This window comes from Orcinus orca, chromosome 1 (assembly GCF_937001465.1).
Source record: "Orcinus orca chromosome 1, mOrcOrc1.1, whole genome shotgun sequence".
NCBI classification, from domain to species: Eukaryota; Metazoa; Chordata; class Mammalia; order Artiodactyla; family Delphinidae; genus Orcinus; species Orcinus orca.
Window position 1 is genome coordinate 6315514 of NC_064559.1, and position 24688 is coordinate 6340201.

At 40.3% G+C, this 24688-nt stretch overlaps 1 protein-coding gene across 1 annotated transcript in view; it reads left to right on the forward strand.

The window, feature by feature from the left end:
* Positions 1-5388: 5388 nt before the first annotated feature.
* Positions 5389-24688, forward strand: part of CATSPERE (catsper channel auxiliary subunit epsilon) — a 241820-nt gene continuing 222520 nt past the window's right edge. The window contains exons 1-2 of the mRNA XM_033414427.2: positions 5389-5601; positions 10366-10414. Of these exons, the coding sequence (XP_033270318.2) occupies positions 5417-5601; positions 10366-10414 (234 nt within the window). The 5' untranslated portion in view covers positions 5389-5416. The remainder of the gene's footprint in view (positions 5602-10365; positions 10415-24688) is intronic.

Sequence of the window (24688 nt, forward strand, 5' to 3'; positions counted from 1 at the left end):
GGCTTAATGTTACAGGCCACTGTTCCAGCACTTGTCAAACTTGGAGGAGGCAGTTCAGAGGCTGATGTGTGATTTTGACAGCCTTCCAGAAGTAGGGGCCAGAGTCTGTCAAAGGGGAGTAGACCTGGTGAATGCCCCTCACTTTGGTTTGTGGCCCTCAGGCCTTTGCACCCTAGGAATAGGGGTGAACCAGAAGTAGGGAAGAAAAAGGCTCTCGAAGGGGATTGCAGCTCAGCTTCCAATGATCCCAGTCCTTAAAATTGGATTAAGGTGATCCTAAAGTGGGAGTTTCCCCAAAGCCTTGGCATAAGCAAACAAAAACCCTCTCTAGAGGAAAATGTCGTCATTCTAAACTTCGAATTGTTTCTACAAACAATTTTGCTACTAAAATATCCTGAATACAATAAAACACAACCAAGCATATGAAACAACAGAAAACCAGTAAAAAGACAATGGAAACGGGCCCAAAGAGGATGGACACATTGGAGCTTTCAGACATAGACTATCAAATAACTCCTTATTCTGTTCAAGGAGATATACAAGTTTTGAGAATTTCAGCAGATACCTGAACATGTGAAAAAACAAGTTAATTCTGGAATTTAAAAATATCCAATAACCAAAATTAAGAATTCAGTGGAAGGAATAACAGATTTGCAAGACTGCACCCAAAACCTTATATAACATTACTGAGAAAAATTAAAACAAATTTATGGGACCATAAAACCAGAGTCCACAGTCTAAATGAATTCAAAACAGCATCTGATTTACTGAGATTCAGGAGTCAGTGAGCTAAGAGTGGTTTTCACCTTTTTAAATGGTTATATAAGTACATAATATCCTCAATTTTGCCTCTAAGAGGCAAAACCTATACTATTTATTATCTGGTCCTTTAGGAAAGAAGTTTGACTCCTCCTGACTAATATTGTAAATATGTCAACTTTTCCCCAAACTGATGTATAAATTTAATAAAATCCCAATAAAACCCCAACAGCTTTTGTGTGTGTGTGTGAAATTCAACAGACTGATTCTAAAAGTTACATGAAAATGCAAAGGACTAAGAATAGCCAAAGAAGCCAGGGAGAAAAACAAGATGGGAGAATTCTTCTATTAGAAAGATATCACAGTTTGTCACATGGATAGAAGATTAATGGAACCAAATAGCTCAGAAACAGACCCATGTATATGGATGCTTGGTTCATGACAAAAGTGGGAGTAATGAGTTTGGGGAGGGGGGCATAAGGAGGTCTTAGGCAATGCTGATAATGTTCTACTTTTTAAACATTTGCATAGTGGTTATGTAATAAATTGTTAAGAATTGTATACGTCTTTTGTGCACTTTTCTGAATATATGTTTTTATAATAAAAAGGCTTTTAGAAGAATGTAACCAATGAATGGTCCTATATAAAGCTCACATTCCTAAACATTAGTTCTTATACCCTTCATAATTAGATTACCTTTCTTTTCTATTATCTCCTAAACCTATATACATTTAAAAATTAAACCCTTGATTCTGCTTGCTCATCTCTAAGGAAGGTAAGTTTCGTTTGGTGTAGGGACCAAGAATATCCTGTTTACCATTACATGTTTGGTGCCTGGCCCAATGTCTGCCACATTTTAATAGTTTGATAAATACTTGTTAAGGGAATTTAAACTCCATTGGATGCTATATTACTTTAATGGGACTAAAGTATTCATGCAAATTTTTATTTTTTTAAATAATTATTTTATTTTTGGCTGTGTTGGGTCTTCGTTGCTGCACGCGGGCTTTCTCTAGTTGCAGAGAGCGGGGGCTACTCTTTGTTTTGGTGCATGGGCTTCTCATTGTGGTGGCTTCTCTTGTTGCAGAGCATGGGTTCTGGGTGTGCGGGCTTCAGTAGTTGTGGCACACGGGTTCAGTAGTTGTGGCTCATGGGCTTAGTTGCTCCACGGCCCATGGGATCTTCCCGGACCAGGGCTCAAGCCCATGTCCCCTGCATTGGCAGGCAGATTCTTAACCACTGTGCCACCAGGGAAGCCCTCATGCAAATTTTTTTTTTTTTAAAGGGCTTCCAATGCTTGGCTTATTTATTTATTATTTATTTATTTATGGCTGTGTTGGGTCTTCGTTTCTGTGCGAGGGCTTTCTCTAGTTGTGGCAAGCGGGGCCACTCTTCATCGCGGTGTGCTGGCCTCTCACTATTGTGGCCTCTCTCGTTGCGGAGCACAGGCTCCAGACGCACAGGCTCAGTAGCTGTGGCTCACGGTCCCAGTTGCTCCGCGGCATGTGGGATCCTCCCAGACAAGGGCTCGAACCCGTGTCCCCTGCATTAGCAGGCAGATTCTCAACCACTGCGCCACCAGGGAAGCCCCATGCAAATTTTTTAAATGGAGTTAGGGATTAGAGTGAATTATATTTCTGATGCAGGACTAGTGGGTTAGAAATTAGGTACTGCACTTTTTTCTAATGCCTTTTGACAAAGAATGAAAACAGATGTGATACAGGATCATGCAGCGTGTACATCAGTGTGACTATGACTATGGCTAAGTCTGAAGAAAATAAAGGTGACAACTTCAATTAACTTCAGCGGTGCCAATCCTTCAATTGTGATCAAGGATTCCTGGACTATGTGTCTAAATGTCAGAATTTAGGGTGAAGTGGCAGAAGTGTCCACCAAATTCATTTCATGTCTATCGAAACTTGAAATGCATTTTGCCTCATGTATTATAGAAACAATGTTATCCATGAGTAGTTTTGTAGCCTATGACATAAACTATATGTACCCAAAACACGATATTGTAACAAATGATTCTAATTTGACATGCTAGGTACATGTCCTCTGTTACAAGTAGTGCAGGATCCCTGGTGACCCCAGACAGTCTATTTCAGATTAGGGGCCGGGATGGAACTATGACCTGGGGGAACTAGTGAGCAGCTGGAATGTAAGCTGGGGACACTCATGGTCCTAAGGAGGTGTGGGGAGAGTGATCAGTTCCCACAGGTTTACACATTATCTTTTCCTCCCACTTTGTCCTGAACAAGCTCTGGTATGAGATGTGAAATAGGGGTTGGGTGGCTGTTGGAGTTCCATTTCAGGGAGGAGTTGTCCCTGTCAAAGGGGAGGTAAATTTCAAGATAAGACAAAAGGGCTTTCAATAGAAAGTGAGCGCACCCATCTTGGGCACCTACAATAAGGTAGCCACTAATTGTAAGTAATTCAATCATTTGAAAGCAGGTTCTGCCTGTACAGCCTAGGCACTGGCTCAAGAATGAATAGCCGAGGCATGGTCCTGATGTGCCCCTGTTCACCTTGATTCTTTACCACTCCAAGAACAGGATATTCTTGTTCCCACAAAGCCACTCCATCTTATCCCCCCCTCACACCCCCGCCCCTTGCCCAGACTGACTGCACTTTTTGGTTGTCATTTCAATTCCATGTCATTTAACTGCTAGGTGGTGAAATCCTATGTATAGGGAAAGGATGCAGGCTTATCAGATTCCTTAGATTGCTTCAAAATTAGAGTTAACCACGAGCCTTTCCCACTGAGCTTTGGAATATTTAAAATTCCTGAAGAACTATGTGAAAATGATGTGTCTGCAATGGCACGGGGTTGTGATGAGGGGTGTGTGTGTAAATAAAGGTAACTTTCATCTTAAATGGAGTCAGGAAGCCCTAGAGAGGGAGCTCTCACCCACCTGCCACTTGTTGCAGCCTGCATAACCAGCAGCAAGAAGGAAGATAGAATGCTACTTTCCTTCTGGTATAAGGGAGGACATTTTTCACACAACAATTTTATCTCCTGCTTTTAAGAAAAAGGAAGGAAGATCCCTCCTTGACCCAGCAGCAATGCATTAACACTTGTACCCAGAGAAACTGCCATAACCTCTGACCCTGGCTCTTCTCCAATGCACGTTTGTTCAAAACAACTCAAGCATTTCCTCCTAAAACCTAATAAAAGCAAGCCCCTTCTCCTTTGTTCTTCAGACTTGCCTGTGATTCACCATAGCTTACCTGTCCTGAATTGCAATTCTCTGCTACTCCCAAATAAACCCATTTTGCTAGTAAAATAACTAGCTGCTTTATTTTTGTGGTTGACAATGCCTACTGCTGATCACATGCTCTTCCAACTGCAACACAAATTAACTATGACATCTAGTTCTGATATAAAGTTGCTTTGGAATAAACTGGGAATAGAATCGCATTAAATGTAGTGTCTCCCAAATCATATATATATACATTCTCTTATAGTCCTTAGAGCAAATTTTACTACTTTTATTCAGTGATTCATTAAGTCAATAAACACTGAGAACTTACTACAAAATAAGATTATGCTAGGCACTGATAACACGAAGATGAATAAAGATACAATTATAGTCCTCAAGGATTCAGATTATTTGGTACAAGTAAACAGATAAATTATAATACTACCTGATAACTTTGGTGTTTGTTTATCTTGGCTTTACTACAAGGTTACAAATCCCTTTGCAAACCAGAATGCTGTCTCTCTCCTTCCTTCCTTTCTTCTTTCCTTCCTTCCTTTCTCCCTCCACGCCAGGTCTTAGTTGCAGCAAGCGGGATCTTTAGTTGTGGCATGTGAACTCTTACTTGCGGCCTGTGGGATCTAGTTCCCCGACCAGGGATGGAACCCGGTTGTGAGTGCAGAGTCTTACCCATTGGACCACCAGGGAAGTCCTATCCTGTTCCTGTTTCTTTGTACTCAAGTGCACGAGATAGTGTTGGGCACAAAGCAGGTGTTCAATAGGCACACTGTACTATTCATTTCTGTTCAACTTAAAAAAATTTTTTTTTTAATTTTAGGCTCTTCATTGCTGCACACGGGCTTTCTCTAGTTGCAGCTAGCAGGGCCTTCTCTTGTCGCGGAGCACGAGGACTTCAGTAGTTGTGGCTTGCGGGCTCTAGAGCGCAGGCTCAGTAGTTGCGGTGCACAGGCTGAGTTGCTCTGCGGCATGTGGGATCTTCCCGGACCAGGAGTCAAACCCGTTTCCATTTCCGTTTCCTCTGCATTGGCAGGCGGATTCTTAACCACTGAGCAACCAGGGAAGCCCCCTCTGTTCATCTTTAAAATCACTTATGGAGTGCCTGCTCCCTGGATAGTACTGCCAGATATGTTAACAGCTATTGCAGTGATTATATACTGTCACAAGAAAGATTTGGGCTAAAAGATACACTAACTTAAAAGTTTCACCTTCATCCTGTCTGTTTGGATTCTCAGGGGTCAGTTTAAGTGGTTTTGCTATTTCATTCCAAAAAAGCATAGCTCTGCTTTGCCTAAAATCTGATTTACGCTTTCGTGGCCGGCAGCTAACTTTCTGACGCCTGGGGAATCCCGGCCTCAGCGCGCGCTTGCACGCATGCGCACGCACCCACGCCTCTCCAGGGATAGCTGGCACGCGGGCGCACACGCCCTCGCCTCGCGATGAGCGGCCCCGCCAGCCCCCGGCGCGGGCACCGAGCACCTTCAGAAACCGGCGTCCGCGGCAGCGCGCGGACTGGCGGGCGCGCTGGGCTGTTGGGTGGTTGCGAACTGGCGCCAGCCATGTCAGCCTCAGGAGTGGCGGTGCTGCTGTCTTGGCTGAGCTGTTGCGGCTCGGCTCTGTGGAGGTAAAGAGACGCCAGTCGCGGGCGAGGGGGGCGCCCCTTGGGCCGGGCAGGCGGGGACCCACCGTGGCGCCTCAGCGTCCCGGGGCCAGGCGCTCTTGTAGACCAACAGCCTGGTCTCCCAGTTCCCCCAACACCAACCCCGGCTCACCCCGCCCCTTCCGAGAGTTTTCAGTGAATGAGGGCGGGAAATGAGGGCACACTGTTAGGACTTGGCTGCCTCCTCAAGTTCCCGCCGTAGGGTCGCGGTACCTTCACGTCGCCATCCCCTGGACCCCACTGCACCCTTTTGCCAGAGGGAAGAGAAGCACAGGAGAACCGAAAAGTCTCCACCAGAAATAGCGGAGGCGGGCGGCGGGGGGGGGGGGGGGGGGGGGGAGGCCAGCTTCACTAGGGTAACAGGGTAGTTGATGGTTTATATTAGGTAGTTGTGGTTGAATGATTTGTGAGAGAGTGCTTTACAAAATATACACTCTACAAACGTAAGGGTGTGTAATTCCCGCATAAAGTGGGTTGATTTGGGGAAGGAAAACTTTAAAGTTCTGAGAGATCCTCTATGCAAGTTTGCTTTTTGGTCAACATTAGGTGACTGCTGGATTGGAAAGTGTATCAAAATATTTTAGATTTTCAACACAGGTTAAAATACAGATGATTAACTAGAAAAATCAGATTTTGCGAATATTCTGTTTAATGGAGGCTTTGCTATAACAATTATTATTACCTTCTAACATTAAGATGTAAGGATACCCACAATAAATCAAACTATTATAGAGGTTTCAGAAGGAAGGGATCCATGGCATCTCAATGGACAGATGGAGAGTTCAAATAGAGTGAGAGTAGCCATTGGAAAGGATTATTGAAGTACTGAGAAAAAGTAAAACCGTAGCATTCTGACAGAACTTTGTAAACCTTCATTTTCTTCTTTATAAAATGACGATGATTAAACCCATCTCATGGGGTTGTTGTGAGGCTTGAATACAATGATATATTTCAAGCTCTCAACACATGCCTGTGTCAATAAAGTATGGTACCTGATATTATTCAGCTTCACCTGTGAAACTTAGGGAGTTTATAACGTTTGTTATGTTGTACACCAGAGGTCATCAACTTTAGTGTAAAGGACCAGATATTAAATATTTTAGGCTTTTCGGTCAATGCAGTCTATGTTTTAGCCACTCAACATTGTTATTGTAGGGGACAGCATACACCAACAATAGTAAACAAAGGGCGTGGCTGTGTGCAAATACAAATCCGTTTACAAAAACAGATGGGATTTGGCCCAAAGAACGTAGTTTGCCAACTCCTGGTGTACATTCATAATTAAGGAAATGCTAAATTTCAATTAGAGGTTAGGGAAGACAAAAATGGTATTTTTTTGTCATGGTAGTCACAGATTCCCTGAATTTTAGTTCTTAATAAGGTGTGCTTTTAAAGGACAAGATTTCTTAAACTTAATATAATGAATTTGTGTTTTATTGTTAGCCTTTGGGGGGTGGGGGAGTTGAGAATTCCAGGGTAGATGTTTTATTTAAGAAATATTTCCCTGCCCCGAGGTCTTAGAGGTATTTACCTAAATTTTCTAACAATGTTACTGAACTTGAGTCTGCTTGCTGATGCGCAGTAAATCCAATCTACTGACACTGGGTTGTGGTGAAGGAAAGTTCAGCATTTATTGCAGGTGCAAGGAGGCAATAAATGCTCAAAAGACGTGAACTCACCAATGGACTTAAGGGAAGAGTTTTTTAAGACAGTTTGAGGGCTTCCCTGGTGGCGCAGTGGTTGAGAGTCCGCCTGCCGATGCAGGGGGACATGGGTTCGTGCCCCGGTGCAGAGCGGCTAGGCCCGTGAGCCATGGCCGCTGAGCCTACGCGTCCGGAGCCTGTGCTCCACAACGGGAGAGGCCACAACAGTGAGAGGCCGCGTACCGCAAAAAAAAAAAAAAATGTGTGGTGAGTTTCATTTGTAGAGTTTTCTAATAAAATCGTCTTTGCATACATAGGATAAGTGCAACTTGGTCATGGTTTATTATCTCTTTATACTTTATTGTATTCAATTTGCAAATATTTTCTTTAGGATTTTTATGTCTGTATTTTTCTTTTTCATGATGTCTTAGGTTGGTTTTGATATCAGCATTACACTAGCTTTACAAAATGAGTTGGAGAGTGTTATCTCTTTTTCAGTTCTTTGGAAGAATTTGTATAGGATTAGGATAACTTGTTCCTTGAACGTTGTGATTGGACTCATATGTTAAACCCCTGAGCATAAGTGTTTTAGTGTAGATTTTAAAGTACCACTTCAAATCATTTAATGTCTTGTCAGAAGCTTGTCTGTTTTACTTATCTTTGTGTCTTTGTTTTCTATTTTATTGATTTCTGTTTTCATTTTTCTCTCTTTTATTTTCATTAGGCTTATTCTGATATTTTTTCTCAAATATCTTAAGCCAGACATTTAGCTCACAGTTTTTGGTCTTTATTCTTTTCTAATATGGCATTTAAAGGTATTAATACCCCATATAGTACTCCTTTGCTGTATCCCATAAGAAATGATATATAATCATTTCATTATCATTCACTTCTAGACATTTTTAACTATAATCACTATTTCTTCTATAACCCTCGAATTATTTAGAAGTTTGTTTTTATTCCAAATATGTAAATATTTGATTATGTTTTTGTTAATAACTTCTCCATTAATTGTACTATAATCAGAGAGCAGGGTCCACATGATACCTATTCTTTGAAATTTGTTGAGACTTGCTTTATGTCCTACTAGATGATCAGTTTTTATAAATGTTCCATATGCACTTGAAAAGAATATGTTTTCTCATGCTCTGCTATTCTATTGGGTCACATTTATAATGGATTGATCTTCTTTGTCCCTGAAAACACTTTTTGTCTCAAAGTCTTTTTTTCTGTTAGATTAATATATCCAGTGGGGGTTGGACTTTCTGTGGGAATCCTGTGCTTCCTGCAATGTATGGTTTTCCCACATGAATGATTTAGCATATGCTTCTGTCAGATGCCCAAGAGTATGACCTATTGAGGACCAATTCCAGGACAGACAAACCCCTTAGGATGAATAAGGGGTTTGAGAGAAAATGGTCTACCCAAAGAATATATTTTTTAGGCTGGATAGAGAGAGAAAAAGTGAAGTCAGGAATGACTTATCTCTTAGGAGATGAAGGAAGGGGTAAAAGTCAAGAATTCTCTTTGATTTGGAAGAACTGGTAGAGTGGGAATACACTAGAGAGAGTAGGAGAGGTACATTCTTAGAGTCCCAGAGTGAGATGACACCGTCCTTTTCATTAAAAAATTGTCCTAGCACATGGGCCATCTGCACACCCACACCTTTGATCATTCCAGATCCATTTCCAACAATAACACAGTAAATATTTGACATAATTAAGGAAGCAGGAATGAGAAGGTGTTATTATAGTTGTCTGTGATGAAGTTAATAAATTAAATATGACTCCTTTAGCTACTGTTCCCTCCATATCCTGTACCCAGCCTTAGTAGGAGTTGGAAGCTGATAAAGGAGAAGGTGGGGAAAAGGGCTTGTCAGAGAAGGTAGTTTTATCATTTAGCTACCAGGTTTCATTCACAAATTGCCCAGGTTAACTTTGTAAATTAAAATACAAAAATTTTCACTTGTATTTTTCTCTTTCCTGAGGTTTCTGTCTTTCTTACTATAGTGAAAGAGGTCTTGGATTCATAAGTGGGAGGTGGTTCATACTTACTTGAAAAGAGACTTTGATGAAAATATATTCCATTTTAATTTATAGGGATATATAAAAATACATTAAAATGTTTTATATTTTATCTGAAATCTGCATATAGATAAAATGTTTCATTATAAATAACAAAATATATTTCATTATGGGACTGACATCTATTAAAAGAGTTACATAGTGATATCCCAGCAATTCCACATACAAATACACACAGAAATTGCCTCTGATTTAAGATTTTAAGGATGGAGCAATTCCAATGGCAATTAAGTGTGTAATGTAGACATGGAATAGATTACTGAAGCAAAGGGAAGGTAAAGGGAATTTCAAGATGACGCTTTATGATAGCCACTGGCCTTATCTGGCTTTTGAGTACTCGAAATGTGGCTAGTCAAAATTGAGATGTTTCGTAAGTGTAGTATATACACCAGATTTCAAAGACTTAGTACCAAAAAAAAAGAATACTTTTGAATAAAATATATTATTAGAAGCAATATCACTTGTTTTTTCTCACTTTTTTAATGTGACTACTAGAAAACTTTCAATTCCATAGACATTATATTTTTATTGGAGAGTAGATAAATCATATACACAGAAATTAAAGTACTCTGAATTATAGCGAGAAATGATAATGAACAAGGACTCATAGAAATTTGCTCTTTACTTCAATGCTTCAAATAAGAAATACTGTTTTTTTGATTTTTCAATCTTTATCCATTTTATTTTAACTCAGTTTACAGGTGAAGGAGTTAGAGCCAATATTCTTCAACAGTTTTTATTCTAAAACAAAAACAAGATGTAAAAGTATTTACTTCTTGCTATAGTGTCTTCAGATACTGAGCAACCTTGAGCGCACCTTGAGTTATGGGTAGATGTTGCTGATATTCCCAGTTTTAGCCCCGACTATACTTTCTAAGAAGGTGCTTGGGCAGAAATGTAAAGCTCATGGCAGCGCAGGCATGCTCTGACCAAGTATAGAATCCCTTTTATTTGGGGGAGAAATTAGTTTTAGTATTCATATTTGACATTTTCCTATGCAGGTATTCCAGTAACAGCCCAAACTACCACATTTTTAGTACCAGAAGTACTGTAAGTATTTAACTTTTTAAACTATAATTATTAATTTTTTGACTTCACAGCAGAAAGCAAAGTTAATCATACTCAGTCATACAGCACAGTGTCATTCTTTTATTTTTATTTTATTTCCTCATCCTATATATCTTCCTAATATAAATTCCCCCTCCAATAAATGTTTTTAAATATGTATTTAGCAAAAATAGGTAGTGTTGTTTTTGAGTGTTTTTGTGATTCACCATTCACAAAATGGTGTTATGATACAGACAGGATGACCATGCAGTATATTGTTAAACTATTGAGAATTAAAGATAGTGCTATTAACAGTTATGCTGGGACAATAGGTATAAATCGGAGCTGTCTAGACAAACCAGGATGTATGGTCACCCAAGCTATAGACTTCCTTCTTTACATTACTTTTTAAATTCAACACTGTCTAGTACACTTAATGACACCTGATTACTAGTGTGTGTGTATATTATTTATCTATTCCTCCCCCTAATGATGGATGAATGGCTTCCTACCACCACAGAAAACATTGTGATGAATGCCCTTCTACATGGCCTTTTATGAATCTGTGCAATAATTTTTCAGCTATGGTTCGTAGGACATAGGGAAGCAGACACCTAACTTAACTAAATTCTGCAAGATTTTTTCCAAAATGGCAATCACAATTTATATTCTTACACCGTGAACATCTTCACCAGAATTTGGTATTCTTGAATTTCCCTTTTTTTTTTTTACCAATCTCATTACTACATAGTAATAGTTTACTGCTGTTGTTATTTTCAATTCTCTGATGACTAGTGATTTTGTGCATCGTTTGCCATATTTATGCAGGATTCTTCTGTGAATTGCCTTTTCATTTTTGCCCATTTTCCACTTAATGTTCTACCCTTTTCTCATTGATTTACAGAGCATTGTCTACATTCCACTCTATGTATTAGTCAAATGTTGATTTTAAATATTTTAGTTATCATTTCCTAGCCTCTCATCTACTCATCTAACCATTGACTTTGTCCATGGATACTTTATTTTTTTTAAAAGATGACTTTTGTTGAGCCATCCCATCCCTTATTTGATGTTACAGTTTATACTTTTTTTTGAATTTTATTTAAGAAAAAATTTTGCCTACGCTGCATTGCACAGATTTTTATCCTACATTTTCTTTTATATGATTTATATTTTTACTTTTCAAATAAAGGTCATAAGTAATATCTGGAGTCCACCTTGTGTATAATATAAGGTAGGCATTTACATTACTTTCTCCATAGAATGAACCAGCATGTATTTTAAAATTTATTGTTTCCTTATTATTTTTTCTGGTATCATCTTTGTTTTATATATGGATGTGTTGATTTCTGAACTTTCTTCTTTCCTATTGGTAGATTTGACGGATCCTCTCTGCAACATGTTTCATGTAGTTGGAGTTTCAATTCTGTATATTCCATTGAATTAACATACAACAATATCATTCTACTCTAGATAAACAATCAGTTTTTTCCATTTTTAGTCTACTGTGATTAGGGCGGCTATGAACATTCTTATGCTTATTTTCTGCTTAACATATGTATGTATTTCTGCTGGGTGTATACCTAGGAGTGGAATTGATAAGTCATAAGGCATGTGCATATGTTCAGCTTTAGTAGATGGTGCCAAAAGATTTTACAAAGTAATTTTATCAGTTTACGTTCATATTCTGTTTACAGATATTGTTGTATTTACATTATTCAAAACCAGGCAAAAGGAATCTATGTAAACTGTATTTCCTTTTCTTAATTTTTATTTTATATTGGAGTAGAGTTGATTAACAATGTTGTGTTAGTTTCAGGTGTACAGCAAAGTGTGATTCAGTTATACATATACATATATCTATTCTTTTTCAAATTCTTTTCCCACTTAGGTTATTAAAACTATATTTCCTTTTAAAATGTGCATTTGTCTTAAAATTTATTGCTATCCATTTCTTTATAATCTTTGCATACCACTTAAATTTCTATTTGTAGTTACTGTATTTCTCTAATATTATTTGTTTATGTACTTCATCTTTTTTTCTTGAAGAACTTTATTATATGATTGACCATTTTATTAGTCTTTTTTTAAAATCACCCTTTTTCTTTTCTACTGTTCCTTTATCACTTTTATGTAGGTTACAGAAATGTTTCAGTTTTAATTGATAATTGGTCCCCAAAACAAAAAAGTTATGTAATTGCAGAAATGCAGATTAGGAGCTAGAGTTTGATTATCAGAGCAGAAGTTAGACAAAAGTCAGGAGAGTAGATGATAAAAACAGTGGTATTGTGCTTGCTTGAAAGTAATATTCAGAGAAAGAAAATATTAAGTATGCATAATACTTCAGGGATTAAGTAGTCCATGAATCTTCTTGATGGAAAGCATTTTAAAAAGTCCCTCCCCACCTTTTTGCTTTTCCTGAAATTTCAGCATGAGGATTGGCACACATGAAGGTGCTGTTAGGGAACATACACTGTTGGATACTGTCTTTGCATTCTCCCTCTGCCTCATTACAGTTCATTGGTATTTCTGAGATGGGAGCTTGTACACTCATCTGGAGCCCTGATTTTTGTGACTGCTGCCTAGGAATCACCACAGATTGCCTGCCTCTGGTGGCCAGTGGGGCTTATATGCTTGCAATCCCACAGGACAGTATATATTTGCACACTTTCAAAGCTGCTGCCTGAGGATCTGGATGCTAATCAGCATGAATCTAGGTGCTGACAGGTTCTCCCATTTGGGACACTGACAGGTCTTGGCACATCCTCAACTACTAGGAGCTATTAAAAATGAAATAGACTGCTTGGACAATCACAAGGAGAGATAACCAAGAGCTAGCGCAGGGTTGAACAATACGCTCATCTCCTACACAAGGCCATGCCTTCAAGACTGGGAGAGATGGTAGTTTCATCTACTGTAGAAATCAACAAAGAGTCAAGGAAAATGAAATAACAGAGGAATATGTTCCAAACAATAAGATAAAACCTCAGGGCAAAAAACAACCTTAAAGAAATGGAGATAAGTAATTTACCTGATAATGGTTGGGGAGAGGAATAAAGATGGCAGAGTAGAAGGATGTGGAACTCACCTCCTCCCACAAATGCATCAAAAATACATCTACAGTGAAACAGTTCTCACAGAATACCTACTGAACACTAGCAGAAGACCTCAAAAACCTGAAAGGACAAGAAAGATCTCCACGTAACCAGGTGGGATGAAAGGAACAACAAAAGAGGAAGTGGGACAGGACTGGCACCCTTGGGAGGGAGCTGTGAAAAAGGAAAGGTTCCTGCACCCAGGGAAGCCCCCTCCCTGGTGGGGAGATCAACCAGGACAGAAAGGGTGCTTCACATGCTCAGAGGAGAATGCATCAACTGGTTTGTGGCAGGCAGAACAGAGAGAGACCTGCACAGATGGTCGTGCCACCACCCTGCATGCCCCAGCCTGAGACACACATCCACTGTTACGAGTGGGGACTGAGTGCTGAAACTCAGGTTTTAGAGGACTGGTGTTGGCTGTGTGGAGGAGACAGCCTGAAGGGGCTGGAGTGTATTTCAGCCACAACCAGGGTTGTTTGCGGAAGAAACCCGGGCCTGTAGAAACAGAGCTCCATTGTTAAGTGGTGCACAAAGGGAGGAGTGGGGTTGCCATAGCAGCCTCTTTCTCCTTGCACCAGCCTCCACCTCCAGGGGCTCCAGGAGTGCATGCTCCATCCACCACCTCAGCAGGCACCTGCCTAGTAGACTCCTACTCTCTTTCCGCTGCCAGGGCAGGCTCGCAAGCTCCAGCTACCACCTTGGTGGGCTCACACCTCAGCAGGCTCTGGCACCAGGCGCCACCTTGGCAGGCTCCGGGAGCAGGCGAATGGGTTGCCCACATGCAGAGGCAGGGCTGAAATCATAGTTGAGCCCCAGGGCTGTGTGACTTAGGAGGTAGGGCTGGAATCTCTCCCCATGGCTGTGTGAGCCGCTGATTTACACCTCCACCATCGGCTTTGTAAATTCAGAGCCCGTAGGACATCCGAGCAGACAATGGGTGCTCCCATGGCTGGGACGGGTCTGGCCTTAGCAGCTGTGGGCTTTGTGGGTGCCTGCACATGGGGGCTGACCCAGGTCAGGATCTGGGCTGCCTCCATAGCTTGCACAGCAGGTCCAGGTGTGTGACTAGTCCAGTCCTGGCACCTGACTTCAGTGGATCCGCGCTGGTGGCCTTGTGAAAACAGTGCCTGAGAGACATGAGGGCTGATTGCCGGCATGCGCATGGTTGAGATGGGGCTGACGGCAGTGCCAACAACTGTGTACTTTGTGAGCCTGCACAATGGGTGAAAGGTGACACAACAGAGCACACTCACCAGTGAACAGCTCTGGCAGAGGAATATTCAGTGGCTCCTCTCCCAGTGAGAGCACTCCAATCCCACATACCATGCACTGCAGTTCAGAAACACAGCTCAGAAATGGATCTGAGGCTTCTACTCCTAAAACTAAAGAGCAAACCTTGCCCCTGTCAGGGCAGTGACAACCACAGAGCAAAGAGGAGGACCTGCTCAACATCCAGTGCAGGCTCTGTCCACCACAACACCAGTCATACCTCCTATCAAGGGGATAACAGCCAGCACACACCAAGGAAAGAGGCAGCAGGCATCCGTACTCAAAACAACACTTGCACCAAAAGTGTTAAACCCATACAGTCTACACAAGGGATGCTCCCACATAAAAATAGCCCTCCAAGACCACAGTGGATATTGTTTCTCCTAAATTCATAGAGCAAGAGAAATATAAGTAAAATGAAGAAGCAGAGGAACCACTCCTAATTAAAAGATCCAGGGAATTCCCCTGAAAGAACACACTATGAAACAGCCCTCTTCAGTCTAATAGACACTGAGTTCAAAAAGGAGATAATGAAAATGCTGAAGGAATTAAGAAGGGCTGTTGATAGATATGCTGGTTATTGTAAAAAGAAAACAGAAACTATAAAAAGGAACTAGGAGAAATTAGAGAACTCATTTGCCAGACAAAAGCTGAGCTAAAGGCAATGAATAGCAGAGTGAATAATGCAAGAGAACTAATAAGTGATCTGGAAGATTAAAATAATGGAGATCACACAATCAGAACAGCAGACAGAAAACCAAGTGAAAAAAAAATGAAAGCAATATAAAAGACCTATGGGATAATATAAAGCATGCCAATCTATGCGTAATGGGGATCCCAGAAGGAGAAGAAAGAGAAAGGGGAATTGAAAATGTAGTTGAAGAAATTATGGCTGAAAACTCCCCAAACCTAAAGAAGGAAACAGATATCCAGGTACAGGAAGCACAGAGGGTCCTGAACAAGATGAACCCAAACAGACCTACACCAAGACATATTATAATTAAAATGGCAAAAGTTAAAGAGAGGATTCTAAAGCCAGCAAGATAAAACCAAAGAGTTAATTGCAAGGGAACCCCCATAAGGCTATCAGCTGATTTCTCTACAGAAAAGTTGCGGGCCAGAAGGGAGTGGCAAGGCATATTCAAAGTCCTAAAAGGGAAAGATCTGTAACCTAGGATACTCTGCCCAGCAAGATTATCATTTAGAATAGAAGGAGAGATAAAAAATTTCTCAGGCAGAGGGGAGCTTCAAGCTGGTGGAAGAGTAAGACACGGAGATCATCTTCCTCTCCACAAATACATCAGAAATGTATCTACATGTGGAACAACTCCTATAGAACACCCTACTGAACGCTGGCAGACCTCAGACCTCCCAAAAGGCAAGAAACTCCCCACGTACCTGGGTAGGGCAAAAGAAAAAAGAAAAAATAGAGACAAAAGAATAGGGACAGGACCTGCACCACCGGGAGGGAGCTGTGAAGGAGGAAATGTTTGCACACAAGAGGAAGCCCCTTCGCGGGCGGAGACTGCGGGTGGCAGAGGGGAGAAGCTTCGGAGCCGTGGAGGAGAGCGCAGCAACGGGGGTGCGGAGGGCAAAGTGGAGAGATTCTTACACAGAGGATCGGTGCCGACCAGCACTCACCAGCCCGAGAGGCTTGTCTGCTCACTCGCCGGGGCGGGCGGGGGCTGGGAGCTGAGGCTCGGGCTTCAGAGGTCGGATCCCAGGGAGAGGACTGGGGTTGGCAGCGTGAACACACAGCCTGCAGGGGGTTAGTGCACCACAGCTAGCCGGGTGGGAGTTCGGGAAAAGGTCTGGAGCTGCCGAAGAGACAAGAGACTTTTTCTTGCCTCTGTTTCCTGGTGTGCCAGGAGAGGGGATTGAAAACGCAACTTAAAGGAGCTCCAGAGACGGGCGTGAGCCGCGGCTATCATCGTGGACCCCAGAGACGGGCATGAGACGCTAAGGCTGCTGCTGCTGCCACCAAGAAGCCTGTGTGCAAACACAGGTCACTACCCACACCTCCCCTCCTGGGAGCCTGTGCAGCCCGCCACTGCCAGGGTCCCGTGGTCCAGGGACAACTTCCCCTGGGGGAACAAACGGCGCGCCTCAGGCTGTTGTAACGTCATGCCAGCCTCTGCCGCTGCAGGCTTGCCCCGCATCCGTACCCCTCCATCCCCCCGGCCTGAGTGAGCCAGAGCCCCCGAATCAACTGCTACTTTAACCCCGTCCTGTCTGAGTGAAGAACAGATGCCCTTGGGCGACCTACACGCAGAGGTGGGGCCAAATCCAAAGCTGAGCCCCGGGAGCTGTGCGAACAAAGAAGAGAAAGGGAAATTTCTCCCAGCAGCCTCAGGAGCAGCGGATTAAATCTCCACAATCAACTTGATGTACCCTGCATCTGTGGAGTACCTGAATAGACAACGAATCATCCCAAGTGGAAGAGATGGACTTTGGGAGCAAAAGATATATATATTTCCCCCCCTTTTTCTCTCTTTCTGAGTGTGTATGTGTATGCACCTGTGTGTGACGTTGTCTGTATAGCTTTGCTTATACCATTTGTCCTAGGGTTCTGTCTATCCGTTTTTTTTTCTTTTTACTTTAAAAAATTTTTTTCTTAATTTTTTATTTTAATAACTTTGTTTTACTTTATTTTATTTCATTTTATCTTCTTCCTTCCTTCCTTCCTTCTCTCCTTCCTTCCTTCCTTTCTTTCTATCTTTCTTTCTTTCTTTCTTTCTTCTTTCATTTTTTCTCCCTTTTATTCTGAGCCATGTGGATGAAAGGCTCTTGGTGCTCCAGCCAGGTCAAGGCTTTGCCTCTGAGGTGGGAGAGCCAACGTCAGGACACTGGTACACAAGAGATCTCCCAGCTCCATGTAATATCAGATGGTGAAAATCTCGCAGAGATCTCCATCTCAACGCCAAGACCCGGCTTCACTCAGCGACCAGCAAGCTACAGTGCTGGACACCTATGCAAAACAACTAGCAGGACAGGAACACAACCCCATCCATTAGCAGAGAGGCTGACTAAAATCATAATAAGGCCACAGACACTCCAAAACATGCCACCAGACGTGGACCTGCCCATCAGAAAGACAAGATCCAGCATCATCCACCAGAACACAGGCACTAGTCCCCTTCACCAGGAAGCCTATACAACTCACTGAACCAACCTTAGCCACAGGGGACAGACATCAAAAACAAAGGGAACTACGAACCTGCAGCCTGTGAAAAGGAGACCCCAAACACAGTAAGTTAAGCAAAATGAGAAGACAGAGAAACACACAGCAGATGAAGGAACAAGGTAAAAACCCACCAGACCTAACAAATGAAGAGGAAATAGGCAGGTTACCTGAAAAAGAATTCAGAAAAATGATAGTAAAGATAATCCAAAATCTTGGAAATAGAATGGAGAAAATACAAGAAAGACTTAACAAGGAACTAGAAGAACTAAAGAGCAAGCAAACAATGATGAACACAATAAATGAAATTTAAAATTCTCTAGAAGGGATCAATAGCAGAATAACTGAGGCAGAAGAACGGATAAGTGACCTAGAAGATAAAATAGTGGAAATAACTACTGCAGAGCAGAATAAAGAAAAAAGAATGAAAAGAACTGAGGACAGTCTCAGAGACCTCTAGGAAAACATTAAATACACCAACATTCGAATTATAGGGGTCACAGAAGAAGAAGAGAAAAATAAAGGGACTGAGAAAATATTTGAAGAGATTATAGTTGAAAACTTCCCTAATATGGGAAAGGAAATAGTTATTCAAGTCCAGGAAGCACAGAGAGTCCCATACAGGATAAATCAAAGGAGAAACATGCCAAGACACATATTAATCAAACTATCAAAAATTAAGTACAAGGAAAAAATATTAAAAGCAGCAAGGGAAAAACAACAAATAACACACAAGGGAATCCCCATAATGTTAACAGCTGCTCTTTCAGCAGAAACTCTGCAAGCCAGAAAGGAGTGGCAGGACATATTTAAAGTGATGAAGGAGAAAAATTACAACCAAGGTTACTCTACTCAGCAAGGATCTCATTCAGATTTGATGAAGAAATTAAAATCTTAACAGACAAGCAAAAGCTAAGAGAATTCAGCACCACCAAACAAGCTTTACAACAAATGCTAAAGGAAATTCTTTGGCAGGGAACAAAAGAGAAGGAAAAGACCTACAATAACAAACCCAAAACAATTAAGAAAATGGGAATAGGAACATACAAATTGATAATTACCTTAAATGTAAATGGATTAAATGCTCCAGCCAAAAGATGTAGACTGCCTGAATGGATACAAAAACAAGACCCATATATATGCTGTCTACAAGAGACCCACTTCAGACCTAGGGACACATACAGACTGAAAGTGAGGGGATGGAAAAAGATATTCCATGCAAATGGAAATCAAAAGAAAGCTGGAGTAGCAATTCTCATATCAGACAAAATAGACTTTAAATAAAGACTATTACAAGACACAAGGAAGGACACTACATAATGATCAAGGGATCGATCCAAGAAGAAGATATAACAGTTGTAAATATTTATGTACCCAACATAGGAGCACCTCAATACATAAGGCAAATACTAACAGCCATAAAAGGAGAAATGGACAGTAACACAATCGTAGGAGATTTTAACACCCCACTTTCACCAATGGATAGATCATCCAAAATGAAAATAAATTAGGAAACACAAGCTTTAAATGATACATTAAACAAGATGGACTTAATTGATATTTATAGGACATTCCATCCAAAACCAACAGAATACACATTTTTCTCAAGTGCTCATGGAACATTCTCCAGGATAGATCATATCTTGGGTCACAAATCAAGCCTTGGTAAATTTAAGAAAATTGAAATCATATCAAGTATTTTTTCCGACCACAATGCTATGAGAATAGATATCAATTACAGTAAAAAAAATCTGTAAAAAATACAAGCACATGGAGGCTAAACAATACACTACTTAATAACCAAGAGCTCACTGAAGATATCAAGGAGGAAATCCAAAAATACCTAGAAACAAATGGCAATGAAAACACGACGTCCCAAAACCTATGGGATGCAGCAAAAGAAGTTCTAAGAGGGAAGTTTATAGCAATACAATCCTACCTTAAGAAACAAGAATCATCTCAAATAAACAACCTAACCTTACACCTAAAGCAATTAGAGAAAGAAGAACAAAAACCCCCAAAGTTACCAGAAGGAAAGAAATCATAAAGATCAAATCAGAAATATAGGAAAAAGAAATGAAGGAAATGACAACAAAGATCAATAAAACTATAAGCTGGTTCTTTGAGAAGCTAAACAAAATTGATAAATTGTTAACCAGACTCATCAAAAAAAAAAGGGAGAAGACTCAAATCAATAGAATTAGAAATGAAAAAGGAGAAGTAACAACTAACACTGCAGAAATACAAAGGATAATGAGAGATTACTACAGCCAACACTATGCCAAAGAAATGGACAACCTGGAAGAAATGGACAAATTCTTAGAAATGCACAAACTGCCGAAACTGAACCAGGAAGAAATAGAAAATATGAACAGACCAATCACAAGCACTGAAATTGAAACTGTGATTAAAAATCTTCTAACAAACAAAAGACCAGGACCAGATGGCTTCACAGGCGAATTCTATCAAACATTTAGGGAAGAGCTAGCACCTATCCTTCTCAAGCTCTTCCAAAATATAGCAGAGGGACGAACCCTCCCAAACTCATTCTATGAGGACACCATCCCCCTGATACCAAAAGCAGATAAAGATGTCACAAAGAAAGGAAACTACAGGCCAATATCATTGATCAACATAGATGCAAAAATCCTCAACAAAATACTAGCAAACAGAATCCAACAGCACATTAAACAGATCATACACCATGATCAAGTGGAGTTTATCCCAGGAATGCAAGGATTCTTCAATATACGCAAATCAATCGATGTGATACACCATATTAACAAATTGAAGGAGAAAAACCATATGATCATCTCAATCGATGCAGAGAAAGATTTCGACAAAATTCAACACCCCTTTATTATAAAAACCCTGCAGAAAGTAGGCATAGAGGGAACTTCCCTCAACATAATAAAGACCATATATGACAAACCCACAGCGAACATCGTCCTCAATGGGGAAAAACTGAAACCATTCCCACTAAGATCAGGAACAAGACAAGGTTGCCCACTCTCACCACTATTATTCAACATAGTTTTCGAAGTTTTAGTCACAGCAATCAGAGAAGAAAAAAAAAAGGAATCCAAATCGGAAAAGAAGAAGTAAAGCTGTCACTGTTTGCAGATGACATGATACTATACATCCTAAAGATGCTACCAGAAAACTATGAGAGCGAATCAATGAATTTGGTAAAGTAGCAGGATACAAAATTAATGCACAAAAATCTCTAGCATTGCTATACACTAATGATGAAAAATCTGAAAGTGAAATTAAAAAAACACTCCCATTTACCATTGCAACAAAAAGAATAAAATATCTAGGAATAAATCTACCTAAGGAGACAAAAGACCTGTATGCAGAAAACTATAAGACACTGATGAAAGAAATTAAAGATGATACAAATAGATGGAGAGGTTTACCATGTTCTTGGATTGGAAAAATCGACATTTTGATAATGACTGTACTACCCAAAGCAATCTACAGAGTCAATGCAATCCCTATCAAACTATCACTGGCATTTTTCACAGAACTAGAACAAAAAAGTTTCACAATTTTTATGGAAACACAAAAGACCCGGAATAGCCAAAGCAATCTTGAGAAAGAAAAACGGAGCTGGAGGAATCAGGCTCCCTGACTTCAGACTATACTACAAAGCCACAGTAATCCAGACAATATGGTACTGGCACAAAAACAGAAATATCAATCAATGGAACAGGATAGAAAGCCCAGAGATAAGCCCACGCACATATGGTCACCTTATCTTTGATAAAAGAGGCGAGAATATACAATGGAGAAAAGACAGCCTCCTCAATAAGTTGTGCTGGGAACACTGGACAGGTACATGTAAAAGAATGAAATTAGAACACTCCCTATCACCATACACAAAAATAAACTCAAAATGGATTAAAGACCTGAATGTAAAGCCAGACACTATCAAACTCTTAGAGGAAAACATAGGCAGAACACTCTGACATAAATCACAGCAAGATCCTTTTTGACCTACCTCCTAGAGAAATGGAAATAAAAACAAAAATAAACAAATGGGACCCAATGAAACTTCAAAGCTTTTGCACAGCAAAGGAAACCATAAAGAAGACGAAAAGGCAACCCTCAGAATGGGAGAAAATATTTGCAAATGAAGCAACTGACAAAGGATTAATCTCCAAAATTTACAAGCAGCTCATGCAGCTCAATATCAAAAAGACAAATAACCCAATCCAAAAATGGGCAGAAGACCTAAATAAACATTTCTCCAGAGAAGATATACAGAATGCCAACAAACATATGAAAGAATGCTCAACATCCTTAATCATTACAGAAATGGAAATCAAAACTACAATGAGATATCATCTCACACCAGTTAGAATGGCTATCATCAAAAAATCTACAAACAGTAAATGCTGGAGAGGGTGTGGAGAAAAGGGAACCCTCTTGCACTGTTGGTGGGAATGTAAATTGATACAGCCACTATGGAGAGCAGTATGGAGGTTCCTTAGAAAACTAAAAATAGAACTACCATATGACCCAGCAAACCCACTACTGGGCATATACCCTGAGAAAACCATAATTGAAAAAGAGTCATGTAACAAAATGTTCATTGCAGCTCTAGTTACAATAGCCAGGACATGGAAGCAACCCTAGTGTCCATCGACAGATGAATAGATAAAGAAGATGTGGCACATATATACAATGGAATATTACTCGGCCAAAAAAGAAACAAAATTGAGTTATTTGTAGTGAGGTGGATGGACCTAGAGTCTGTCATACAGAGTGAAATAAGTCGGGAAGAGAAAAACAAATACTGTATGCTAATACATATATATGGAATCTAAGGGGAAAAAAAAAGGTCATGAAGAACCTAGGGGAAAGACAGGAATAAAGACACAGACCTACTAGAGAATGGACTTGAGGATATGGGGAGGAGGAAGGGTAAGCTGTGATGAAGTGAGAGAGTGGCATTGACATATACACACTACCGAACAAAGGGAGAAATTGACAGGAATACAGTAAAGTAGGAGATGTTAACACCCCACTCACATCAGTGGACATATCTTTGAGACAGAAAATCAATGCAACAGAGATCCTAAATTATATAATACAACAGTTAGACTTAATTGATATTTTCAGGACATTACATCCAAAAAAAGCAAAATACACATTCTTTTCAAGTGCACATGGAACATTCTCTAGGATTGACCACATACTAGGGCACAAAACAAACGTCAACAAATTTAAAAGTATAGAAATTATTTCAAGCATCTTTTCTGACCACAATGGCATAAAACTAGAAATCAACCTCAGAAAAAGAAATGAGAAAAAAACAATTACATGGAGCTAAACAACCTTCTAGTAAAAGACTAGTGGGTCAACAGTGAAATCAAAGAAGAAATTTAAAAATACATTGAGGCAAATGACAGTGAAAACACCACCATACAAAATCTATGGGATGCAGAAAAAGCAGTTCTTAGAGGGAAGTTCAGAGCAATGCAGGCCTTCTTTAAGAAACAAGAAAAATCTCAAATAACCTAACACACCACCTAAGGGAATTAGAAAAAGAATAACAGGGGATTCCCTGGTGGCGCAGTGGTTGAGAGTCCGCCTGCCGATGCAGGGGACGCGGGTTCGTGCCCCGGTCCGGGAGGATCCCACGTGCCGCGGAGCGGCTGGGCCCGTGAGCCATGGCCGCTGGGCCTGCGCGTCCGGAGCCTGTGCTCCGCAACGGGAGAGGCCACAGCGGTGAGACGCCCGTGTACCGCAAAAAAAAAAAAAAAACAAAAAGAAAAGGAATAACAAACAAAACCTAAAGTCAGCAGAAAGAAGGAGAAAATAAAGATCAGAGAGGAAATAAAATAGAGATTTAAAAATATAGAAAAAAATCAATAAAAACAAGAGCTTGTTCTTTCAAAGGGTAAACAAAATAGAAAAAACTCTGGCCAGCCTCCCCATGAAGAGAGAAGATCCAAGGAAACAAAATAAGAAATGAAAGAGGAGAAATCAAAATGGATACCACAGAAAGACAAAAAAAAAATTATTAAGAACAATTGTATGCCAACAAGTTTGACAACCAGAAGAAATGGACAAATTTCCAGAAACATACAACCCACCAAAACTGGATCAAGAAGAAATGGATAACTTGAACAGATCACTAGAAGTGAAATAGAAAAAACTCCCTACAAGCAGAAGTCCAGGACCAGATGGCTTCACAGGCAAATTCTACCAAACATAAAAAGAAGAACTTACACCAATCCTTCTCAAAGTCTTCCAAAAGATCAAAGAGGAAGGAAGACTCCCAAAGACATTCTATGAAGCCATCATCACCGTGATACCATAACCAAAGACTACCAAAAAAGAAAATTACAAGCCAATATCTTTGACGAATATAGATGCAAAAATTTTCAACAAAATATTAGCAAACTGAATCTAACAACACATAAAAAAGACCATACACCATAACCAACTTGGATTCATCCCAGCGTCACAAGTATGGTTCAACATACACAAATCAATCAATGTGACATAACACATCAACAAAAGAAAAGACAAAAACCGCATGATCATCTCAATAGTGCAGAACAAGCATTTGATAAAATTCAACATCCATTCATGATAAAAACCCGTACAAAAGTGAGTATAGCGGGAACATATCTCAATATAATAAAAGCTATTTATAAAAAACCCACAGCCAATATAATACTCAATGGTGAAAAGCTGAAAGCCTTCCCACTAAAA